Source organism: Sander lucioperca, chromosome 16 (assembly GCF_008315115.2).
Source record: "Sander lucioperca isolate FBNREF2018 chromosome 16, SLUC_FBN_1.2, whole genome shotgun sequence".
NCBI lineage: Eukaryota > Metazoa > Chordata > Actinopteri > Perciformes > Percidae > Sander > Sander lucioperca.
The window spans coordinates 4,441,336-4,453,553 of NC_050188.1; the positions used below are offsets into that span (position 1 = coordinate 4,441,336).

Here is a 12,218-nt window from a genome sequence, read left to right on the forward strand (position 1 = left end):
TTTAACAGGTGCAAGTTTTGGTTTCCGTAGCTGCCACCGTACTTTCTGGCGCTTGTTGTGTTGCAGCGATGGAGCGCAGTAAGTGGCGCTCTAAAGTGTGGCTTTATTTTACATTGAAAAAGTCTGGTAAAACTGGAAAATCACCATTGAATAATATTTTTTTTTAAATGTCCTCTTATCTGTGAAATAAGCATGTGCCCAGTTTTAACTCCACCTCTCAAAGAATCAGAACTGATAATTGATAAGAACTGGAATTGAAAGGAAAAATCGGAATTGGAATCGGAATTGTTAAGGTCAAATGTCCAACTAGAGCTGGGCGATATGGAAAAAATCAAATATCACGATATTGTTGACCAATTACCTCGATATCGATACTGCGGCGATATTGTAGGGTAGACAATTGGTGCTTACAAAAAAATATTTACACATTGAGATTTTTGATAAATAATCATCATTAATGTGTATATAATGACTAAGTGGGTAAAGGCAAATAATAGAAAAGATATAACAGCCTGGTAAGAAAAAAAAAAAAAATGACATCACTTTATTGTGATGCAGCCATTAAAACCAGGAACGACAACACTACTTGTCATATCACGATATCCAAAATCTACGACGATATCCAGTCTCATATCACGATATTGATATAATATCGATATATTGTCCAACCCTAATCAGAAGGCTCTAGTCAGGTAAAGTTAGGAACAGGAAAGTAGGAGTGAAAGTCCAAACGACAAGGACTCCTTTGCACAGGAGCTTCGAATCTACTCAGCTAAACACAGCAAGTCGTCCGCAAAATCAAGATGCGTAGGGTGACATCGACAAAGCGTCTTTGATTGTGGGGACTGGCACAGTTTGGCCCTCCAATGCAGACCCTGCTGTGAGGTTTGCAATGGAAATGTAACCCTGGGAAAACAACGCAAGAGTCACTGCTGAGTATTCAAATGCCTTGGGAACCATATATACAGTTTGTGCCGGTCTCACGCAGTTTTTCTTGAAGACCACCTTGTAATCTCCGTCACTGTGGGCAAAGGCTCTACATCAGGGGTGTCAAACTCATTGAAGTTCATGGGCCATATAACCCTAATTTGATCTCAAGAGGGCCAGACCAGTAAACCTCCAGAAAGATCTGAAACTTTTATCTGCCACAGAGTTTCTTCTCAGCTTGATGTTGGCAAATGCAAGTTACTTCTGCTACGACATTGTTCTAAGGCCACTGTAGGAATAAAAATAATATTACGGACCCAGGAGAGAGGTGTAATATTCCGAGAAAAAACTCTACAAGTTACAGATTACAGATTTAGGGAAAAAGAACTTGGATATTTGCCGAGATGGTAAATTTGGCATTGGAATGAATTACTTCTCTGCAATTTTCACACTTTGCAAAGTCATCCAGTGGGCCTGATTGGACCCTTTGGCAGGCCGGATCTGGCCCACGGGCCGGATGGTTGACACCTCTGCTCTACATGTAACAGACATGTAACATCATATTTTTCTAAGCCTATGCCTTCTCCTCCTCTGTGTGAGCGGTTTCCTTTTTATGAGGGCAAAACAACACCAGGATGACTTACCTCTCTGTCCATGCTGTCCAGATCCTCCTTGCAAAGCATGTACAGAGGCATACTTTCTGACATGCTCGGCTGCCGTTTCCGACGAGATGGCCCCGGCTGCTCGTCGTCTTGGCTGGACCCCGCCGCGTCGTCTTGCTGACTCTGTGAAGTTCCCCTGTGATAACAGTAACAGACAAATCAGTGTAAAACACTAGGGCTGGGACGATACGCTGTGGTTTACGATTCGATTCTTTCACAATACATGGGTGCCGATTTGATTTGTATTGCGATTTTCATTTATTGAGATTCTAGAAGTATTGTGATTCGATAGTACCGGGATTTTCTTTTCCTTCTTTAAAGTGTTCATATTATGCTCATTTTCAGGTACGTAATTGTATTTAGAAGTTATATCAGAACAGGTTTATGTGGTTTAATTTTCAGAAAAAGACCATATTTGTGTTGTACTGCACACTGCTGCATCTCCTCTTTTCACCCTGTGTGTTGAGCTCTCTGTTTTAGCTACAGAGTGAGACATCTCACTTCTGTTCCATCTTTGTTGGGAGTCGCACATGCGCAGTAGCTAGGTAAGGACTACTAGCCAGTCAGAAGCAGAGTATGAGGGCATGCCATGCTAGCAGCTAGGTGAGCATTATAACGTGTGTTACAAAGTTACCACGTTTGTCTCTGAAGTAAAGGCTGGACTACAACAGAGCTGTGTGGAGCAGTTTGTGAACAGTGTTTTCTGTTGGAGATGGTAAGTCCCTTTGGGGTGGACTTTGGGCTTTTTCACTTTGTAAACCTATAACATGCACAAAAAAGATAAATAACACAATAAAGGAAAGGGAAAAAGCCAAAAAAGCATAATATGAGCACTTTAAACAAAAACTTAAGTTGAATAATAAACTTCTAGAGACAATATATCATGAGACTTTTCTATAAAAACTGTTTTCTAAGAAGAATGCACATCACATGTCAGTCTGACATTTATTTCATTTTTAAAGTAGTACATAACATTAGTTTTCCAGCATTTTCAGCTCTCGCTTTGTTTTGCTGGAAACGGATATGATGTAGTCACCGTCAGCGGTACCGTATAAACAGAAAATATTTAGGTGAATAATTGGTAAAACAAAATGTAAAAAAAAAAAATTCTGTTTATACGGTACCGCTGAGAAAAAATTTATTCTAGGGGAAAAGAATCAGTTTTAAAAATCGTCGCAAAAAATCACGATACGTATGATTTTCGATTTTTCACCCCACCCCTATAAAACTCCGAGGGCCCCATCAGCGCAAAGCCCGACACAAGTATCTTTGCCAGTTTAAGACCGACACAGTTGTCCGTTTCCCTAATTGTACTTAGATCGTTAAAATAGGGCCCTATGAATGTAAACTGCCCCAGTGGAGCTAAACACATGGACTAACTAGCTAGTTGGCTAAATAGACAGAATTAAGATATCAGATTTTGTTTTATGTGAGCTGGGTGGTGATATCTACTGTCTCTATCTACACTATCAATAGCATTAGTATCTGCAAATATTTAAATCATATCAAAATGTTGCTGAAATTGTAAGGGGGAGGGGGGGTCCATTCTGTGCTACTTAATCTATCCCATCAATTAATAAATAAAATTGGATAAACTGACAAATCTGTCATCAACTGAGTCAATCAATAAATGTGATTGTATCTCTGAAAATGAATACGTATTCACATTGTTCTATAAAGAGGTAAGAGATCCCTACTTCTACCTTGTTTGTGTGTTCTACTTTTAAATGCATACTTGTGTTACAATAGTCTTCATGGGAATTTGCAAAAACTACATAATCGACACATTTCTGACAATTTACGGATGTGTAGCACAGGGTGAACGAGCGAAAGTTAATGCTGGAAACCAACAATGGGAAGTGTGAAGGCTGTATCTCTATAACAAGGGCTCGTTAGATGTAAACCTTATGCAAGTGGGAAGAGGAGGGTTCCATACTTCCTCTTGGCAGTGCTTAATTGAACACAAGTTCTTTGATGATTAAATCCAAGTTTATGCAACTCCCTGAAACAACAGTGCCTCTAATCCATGAATTATGTGGGTGAATGTTATGCTTGTAACTATTAATTACAAAGAATTGTCATAGATATGTTGAATATTCAGTTCAAAACATTTGAAGCCACCGTGACTGTCCAGCTTGAGTCACAGCGCCTGTAAGGGAAATTACATGTGATTATGCACATGTAATCATGTTAACTTCCCATGTAGGGCTGCACGATACGAGGGAAATATGCGATATGTGATGACGTTGAATATTGCAATAACAATATTACTTGCGATAAATAAACCTATATTAAAGTGTACTCAGTTCTGCATTACTTCTGCTTTCAGTAGTCTGCTGAAATACAACAGATTGCGTGTTGAACTTTTTTAATAACATTTCCAAAATTCCTTTATTGAACAAATTGAACATTGAATATAAAAAGGCACCACTCAAAAAAGAACAGAAAGTTACATTTTAAACTGCAGTTTTCGACCGATATTTTCTTTTTGCGATATGTCGCTACAAACTATACAAATGTAATTTATACAAGTGGGTTTTTTTTTCTTCAATGAGTACTGCTATACTGCCACTGTCACTGTTAGTGAGAAAACAAGCCGTCGACAAGAAGACAACAAGAAGAAGAGTCATTTTTGGCCGTGCACGATTTGAGACAACACTAACCTGTCAAAATGTACGCAATACACAAGTGAGTACATTGTGTACGCAGGGCACTACATGTCAGTATCCAAATTGAGACACACTACGAGTTTTTCCCTGAGTAGTACAGTATAAAGCAGGGTGGATTTTATTATGCTCTTATTTACGACCCAGAGAGCAGATGCAAATAAAACATACAACACAAGTTTGAAGGCTCGTTTTGGAGCTACGATAAACCCAATGCTATAAACTATCCATACAATAAAAAGGGTAGTGGGGGGGGTTATTGTGCCTCAGATGATAGCTGAAGACGCTGCATGTCTCCACTGAGAGTAATTCATAAAGTAGTGTAGCACTACACCAACAGCTGTTTAAGTTCACAGAGGAGGGAGGAGTGGAAATCAGGCCCAGAGGACAAATCAATACATTTAAAGTGCTCATATTATGCTCATTTTCAGGTTCATAATTGTATTTAGAGGTTATATCAGAATAGGTTTTTCATGGTTTAATTTTCAAAAAACACCATATTTGTGTTGTACTGCACATTGCTGCAGCTCCTCTTTTCACCCTGTGTGTTGAGCTCTCTGTTTTAGCTACAGAGTGAGACATCTCACTTCTGTTCCATCTTTGTTGGAAGTAGCACATGCGCAGTAGCTAAGTAAGGACTACTAGCCAGTCAGAAGCAGAGTATGAAGGAGTGCCACGCTAGCAGCTAGGCGAGCATTATAACGTGTGTTACAAAGTGACCCACGTTTGTCTCTGAAGTAAAGACTGGACTACAATAGAGCTGTTTGGAGCAGTTTGAGAACAGTGTTTTCTGTTGGAGATGGTTAAGTCCCTTTGGGGTGGACTTTGTTAACCTATTACATGCACACAAATATGCACACAATAAAGGAAAGGGAAAAAGCGATCCGTTATAAGCCAATACTCATCAGAGAATCACAAATAGCATAACTCTCTTAATATATAATATAACTCTTTTTTTACATGACTTTTACATGCTATAGTACTGCACTACCCCCAAGGTTTTTCTAGCTGCAGTCTATGAGGATGCCTACGATTTCTGTCAATGGCAAGTAAGCATTGACAGATAAGATTTCTTTTCAGGGCTGATACGATACCAATTATTAGTAATCAAGAAGGCCGATAACCGATATGACAAAATACTTGCTGTAAATGTATATCATCAAGGATATCTTCATCGCAGATACTGCATACCCTTAAATATCGTGATATTATTTGGTGCCATATCGCCCACCCCTAATTTGCATGTAGGAAATTCCTGCCGTTTGCCAGCTGCACAACAAGAAGTTGTATATCAATATTTCATCATTATATTGCACTGCTCCAAATCTGTTCCTACCTGAGACAAGACTGCTCTCTGTGATCAGAGTGCATCATAGACCCCGACGCCTGGAGGTAGGATGGGGGCCGAGGCGCCTGAGGGCCCCTGCGGATCAGCTTCCCTGTGACGGGGTCGTAGGTCCGAACCTCCGGGGGTGCAGGTTGAGGTCTGGGCTGGATGGGAGCTGGGTGGAAAATGTGCTTCTGCAGGGAACCCTGAATGTCAGGTAATGCTGCTGGACTGTTACTCCTGCAAAAAGACAAGAAAAGATCTCAGATTTGGAATTATCTTCAGATTTGTATGTATTGCGGTTAATATGTTCACAATATCTGTATTCGTTTCTAAGTTATCAGTTCACATCTGCTAGGTTTGAGATGGTCTTGGCTCAATAAATTCAATTCATTTATATTTTTCGTAACGACGGGGCGCGGGGGAGAGAGAGAGAGAGATACCTTTTGAGGGACATGCAGATAATTTGTTTATCTGCAATTATATCATAATTATACTGTTTAGTTGTATTATTTTATCGGATGGATTTACTCCTTGTTGTTGTATGTACTTTTGTTCTTACGCTTTGGCAACAAACACAGATGTATTGATTTTGTCATGCCAATAAAGCAAAATGAAATGGAAAATTTAAATTGAGAGAGAGAGAGAGAGAGAGAGAGAGAGAGAGAGAGAGAGAGAGATATACCCAACTATGTATGCTATGTAAGTTGATTTATATAGTTAAGATAATATTGTGTTAATGTTCATATGACTGTTTATTGTGTTCTGTCCAAATATTTGGAAAAATTGTATTTTGATGCTTTGGCAACATTGTTATTGAAACTTATATGCCAATAAAGTCCCATTGAATTGAGAGAGAGAGAGAGAGAGAAATACCCAACTACAATGACTCATAATAATTATAGCAGTGGGGACATGATGAACAGTGGCAATTATAGTAACAGTAAAGATAACAGAACTATGACTTCAAATAATAGTAGCAGTGGGCGTCGTGCAGGATCACGGCAGCAGCTGCAGCCACGATCCAGGTGCCACCACAATCTCAGTGAAGCTCTCCTTTACCTTGGCGTCTTGGAATAGTCCTCCTTTAGTGGGTACAGCTGCTCCTCCACCCTCTCCCAGCGCTCCAGACAGCTCCACAGCCAGTCGGGGTTGACAACAAAGAGGTGCTTGCAGCCTTGGGCCTGACGAACCTTCTCGGTGCCTGGGGGGGGGGGGGAATGAGAACAGGTTTTTACCTTACAATCAAAAACTCTTACCAAAAGTAGGGCTGCACGATATGAGGGAAATATCTAACTGCAATTGTTTTTGACTGATACTGCGATTGCGATATGATTCACGATATTGGAGGGAATGATCATTATTCTCATTTGCATTCAACAATATTAAAATAAAAAAAAATAAAAAAATGATTATAGTGTGATTTTTGCAAGATCTGTACCAAACAAAGATTTTTTTTTCTTTAGTCTGTAGGATTCGATTTGTAGGCCGGGACGTCTCTGCAGCACCACAATACTTCAATCAGAATGGTTTGACACATTCTGCATTTTGGATATTGCACTTGTCTATATTGCGATTTTGATAAAATCGCGATTAATGGTTCAGCACTAACCAAAAACACACACACACTCTGGGTCTGCTGAATAACTCAGATCAATGATCAGACCTTCTTTCCTGAAAGAGAAAATAATTGTCTGGTCTATATTATTAGAAGGTTAACAAGGTTCTCTTTTGGAGTAACTTTCTTTTCACTCATCTGCCAACTCAATAGTTTCATTAGAAATCCCAAAAAGCCATGTTCTGTTTGGTTGAATCTACAGAGGGTAGCGTTTCTGCTTGAATAAGTTGATGTCACACACAAAGACACCAAATTAAATCTTAGAGCCTAGATGCATATTGCCCCTAGGTTGTTTTAGTCACGGATGGCTAACAATCACATATTGTTCATTCACACATTGTCTAGGCACATTTCCTCGAATACGGTATTGTGCTGCTTATAACAAACAAACAGTCAAACGGATCAAAGGGATGTTCTTTATAGTACTTTTAATGAAGTTAGACATCAAAGTGAATGTCTGCACAACAGTAACTTGATCTCAATTTTCCATTATAATTGAAATGAGCTAAAAGAAAAATAAACATTATTCAGTTAGGCTCCCCAACACCATATACAGCAAACAGGGAGCCTACAGCCATGCTAGTGGCTCTGTGAGGTCGTGTTTAGGCACAGCGGTGCTTTGACTTACAGTAAATGCTAAATGTCAGCATGGCAACATGCTCACAATACCAATGGTGACATGCTGATGGTTAGCAGGTAATGTTTACCATATTCACCATCTAAGTTTAGCGTGTTAGTGGGGCTGGGTATCACCGCTGATTTCCTGAAACGATTTCAATTCACAAGTTCCCGATTTGATTTTATTCAATTTGGATTCGATTAGGAATATTTCAGTTACAATACCAAATGTGCTTGGATATGAAAGAGATTATCATTGAACTAATGCTTGTCATTAAGAATTGGCCCCAAAGCAGTTACATAGAGACAGAAAAAATTCCACAAGTGCTTTCTTTAGTGCAGAAAGCGTGATGCCGAGACGTTGTAACTAAAATCATACATCTGTGATGTGTATGGTTCGCCAAAATTCTGCCTAACTTTGGGGCCTTTCTTTGCATGACATGGATTGTTGAGTTTTTGAGAAAAGGAGAGGCACGGTCCAATGAAGATATAACAAAAAGATGTAATAATGAAATGGCATGACAAAAACCAGTTTACGCTGCAGCAGGCTGAAATAGCTGTCTCTTCTAATGGATCCACATCTATTCAGTCCCTCATGACCGTCCACTTGTTTACTACATTCTCCCCAAACCATTCCCATTGGTCCTTCAATGGCACAGTGGCATGTTGGGCGCATCTCATTGGTTTTCTTCGTCGTCCAAATAAGGAGGGCGTACTTCTAAATTCTTAGGTTACTCTCGGTCATAGATCAAAGACTTTTGCATGAGGATGTAACTTCTTTTCAAGCTACAGGAATTAACATTTCTTTTGTTCTAATCTAGTCGGCACGACAGCAGCGGTTGGCTCCAAGACAGATAGCCTAGACAAAAGGTTTCTTCTTGCCGTGTGACAAAAGCAGGGCTGCCTCCTTGACCATTTGGAACAAAGAGCGTCATGATCTAATTATCTTGAGAAACTTAAGAATCAGTATGAAACAGAAAGATATTGATCGGGTCTAACAGTATTGATACAATCCTTTTCGCCTAACTCAGCTGCAGCGTACATTGTGAATACATAAAAACATAAAAACACATTGATATCAAAGATCAGCCTTGTTTTATCTTGTTTCAAACTCAACAGCATCCCTAAGATTGTCTAGTTTCATATGATAATAATAACTATAACTTTATTTATATATTTATATAGCGCCTTTCAAGGTACCCAAGGTCGCTTAACAAATAGGGAGGGGGGTTAGGGGGTCAAAGGACTTAGTGAAAAGAAATGTTTTGAGGTGCTTTTTGAACATGGGCAGGGATGGGGCAGAGGGGACGTGGAGTGGTAGACTGTTCCAGAGTGTGGGAGCATTGGCAGAGAAAGCCCTGTCCCCAAAAGTCCGCAACCTGGTGCGGGGGGTATCCAGCAGGTCCTTGTCAGAGGACCGCAGGGAACCAATATATGACAGGGCTCGACAGTCAATATTTTATTTGGTTGTCTCCATTAATTTTAAAAACTACGTTCGTGCGCAACACAACATTTCAGCTGTTGTGGGACCGCTTTCCACACATGCGCGTTTGCCGTGAAAACATACAGGCAACGCAATTTTCTGTTCACGTTAAAATCCGATGCTAATATGGCACCGGTGTATTAACCGGACAGAATTGCAATGCGGATTTTGGTGCCTCATTACGGTGCCACTTAAAAGGCATACTATGTAACTTTTCCCTCTTCGGTCCCCCTACAGGTTGTCTCATTGGAACTACAGCCGCGCGAGCTGTAGTTCCAATGAGACAACCTGTAGGGGGACCGAAGAGGGAAAAGTTACATAGTATGCCTTTAAATGTCTGCGCTGCGCTCTGATGCTCCAAAACCCACGTTAGAGGCAACAGAAATATCGCTGGATGTCACGCTAGTAAACACTAATAACACGTTACACAGCAGGTAACGTTAGCCTACCATTAGCTACGGTAGTAACTGGATTAAACACGGCTAAAATGCTGACCGCTTAATGGTGTAGTGTGACTGTATTTCACTGTAGAGGATTCCAACAGCACATACAACAGTTTAAAACATGGCAACCGTACTGTCAATTGCGGCAACCAAAAGCTGATGCCTGGTTGCCAAGCTGGCAACCACTTTAAAAAGTTAGCATTGAGCGCTGTATGAATCGATATCTTTTAACCCAGCCCTAGGTGTTAGCAAGCTAACATGTGCTAACAGACAAACTACACAAAGTACAAAATCTACTGGAGATGTATCTAACTGTTGTTGAGATACGTCATTCGTTTTAACAGTGTTTGACCAAGAGGCCGGCATCACCATCCATAGAGCCATTCGTGGCTAAAAACAAAACAAAACTAGACATCCTTTCTATCATCAGTCTAACTTTTAGAGAATGATATCTTTTTGTGTGCCCATCTACGAGCTGGGAATCATGCAGGACATGGAGAGGTCATTTAAAAGCTTGGATTGGTGGAAAGATTGAAGTAAGAGGGCAAGGTGGAGTTGCAAAAGGCAGGATGGTTTACGGTTCCAATTTTGTAAAGAAAGTGTAAATAAGAAAAAGAGTACGTTTCTGGCTGCCATTTCTAATAATTCTGCCCTTTGAAAGTTAAAGCAGCCATATTATGCTCATTTTCAGGTTCACAATTGTATTTTAAGGTTGTACCAGAATAGGTTTACATGGTTTAATTTTCAAAAAACACCATATTTTTGTTATACTGCAGTGCTCTCTCTCACTGCTGCAGATCCTCTTTTCACCTGGTCTCTGTTTTAGCTACAGAGTGAGACCTCTTTTCTTCTTCTTCTTCTGTACTATCTTTGATTGCACTGCACATGCCCAGTAGCTCAGATGTAGATCATGTCAGCTAGCTAGCTCCATAGACAGTAAAAGAAAGGCTGTTTCTACAACTTTGGTCAGTTACAAGGCAGGATTAGCTGGGAGACTTCTAAATGAGGGCACACATGTAAGTAGTTCTTTTGTAGATTATGGTGAACTTGTGTGTGTTGTAGCAGTGCTTTGCTATTGAGAACGAGGTAGCATGCTAGCGTTAGCATGCTAGCGTTAGCATTAGCATTAGCGTTAGCATGCTAATGCTATGAGCTAATGGTTGCGGTTAGCCTGCTCGTTTCGGCTTGTGACGTCACAAGCCGTGCCGATTTTGAACAGCTCACCCAGAGACTGAAGGCAGGACACATTCAGAAACTGTATCTCACTCTAAACAGCATGGATGGATTTTTTTTAAAGTTTGTATGTGTGTGGAAGCACCAGAGACACAAAATAACACCCCAAATCCCAGAAAAAGTGATTTTTTCATAATATGGGCACTTTAAAATGTGTCCACAAAAATAGGAAATGGAATTATATCTGTAACCAACCATTTAAGGAACACTGTGTGAACGATAATAGTAAAGAAAAAAATGATTTTTTTTGTGAATTCGACGAGGTGGACACTTGTCAAATGTGCTTTTTTTAAATGGGCGTTTTCAGCAGCTCTTTCCAGACTAAGCGAGTGGCTGCTCATATTACCCTGGTTTCAGCTTTGGATTATTTTTCTCTCCTTCTGATGTACAAGACGAGTAATTGCCAAGTGCTGCTCACAGCGGGGCTAACTCCCAGGGGACAGTGCCACTTCCCGTGCTTGTTTTCGGAAAGGATTGGTAGCAATTGGGGCTGAAGGATTAATCAAATTCAAATCGATATAGCAACGTAAAAGAACGCAATTTTCAAAACGCAAAAGCAGCAATTCTTTTTTAATGCAACACCATCTAACCAACCAGAGGACCGGAAAGACCTGGCCACATGGGCTTATTGTGTACACACAAGCACACTCACTGCTAGGGCTGAACGATTAATTGCATTTGCGATAATATCGCGATATGTTAAAACGCGATTTCCTAATCGCAAAGGCTGCGATTTGGTCACATGACTCGCGAGAGCAAATCAGTCTGCACTCCGCAGAGAAAGCATCAACTAGCATGCTAACGCTACACTGTACCTTGAGCTGATTTCTGTCATTCAAACAACTCTGAGTTGTAGTTTAAAACTTTTACAGCCATTTTAATAAAATGAAGGGTTTTATTCTGGTTCAAGTCCATATGTGCAGTTAATGGATACAGGAACGCAGAACTGAAGGCTCGGTTGGCAACTAGCTCTGATTAGCTGTTAGCTCCGGTTAGCGGTTAGCTCCGTTATAAAGATATGGAGTGGAGGAGCTGCCACTGAGAGGGGTAACAACCAGACTCTGATAAATGACGTTCGGGGAGCTTTCACAGCAGCGTGGCCGTGGTGTTTCAACGGTTTTATTAGTACAGTTAATCCCACGGCAAGAACACCAGCAACTAGCTAACGCAACGATAGCCTCTCTGAACAACTGCACACGGCAGCACGTAACTTCACGAGGGGGAGGGGCTGGAGGCAGCTC

General features: G+C 40.5%; 1 protein-coding gene across 3 annotated transcripts in view; it reads right to left on the reverse strand.

Annotated features, from left to right (window-relative positions):
- ctdp1 (CTD (carboxy-terminal domain, RNA polymerase II, polypeptide A) phosphatase, subunit 1) overlaps nucleotides 1-12,218 on the reverse strand; it is a 99,065-nt gene that overhangs the window by 66,615 nt on the left and 20,232 nt on the right. For all 3 annotated transcript variants that reach the window (XR_004102877.2, XM_031287128.2, XM_031287129.2), the window contains exons 9-11: nucleotides 6,645-6,786; nucleotides 5,592-5,822; nucleotides 1,572-1,725 (exon numbers count right to left, since the gene is read on the reverse strand). Coding sequence is in view for 2 of the 3 variants with exons in the window: in XM_031287128.2 (XP_031142988.1) it covers nucleotides 1,572-1,725; nucleotides 5,592-5,822; nucleotides 6,645-6,786 (527 nt within the window). In the remaining variant the exon portion in view is untranslated. The remainder of the gene's footprint in view (nucleotides 1-1,571; nucleotides 1,726-5,591; nucleotides 5,823-6,644; nucleotides 6,787-12,218) is intronic.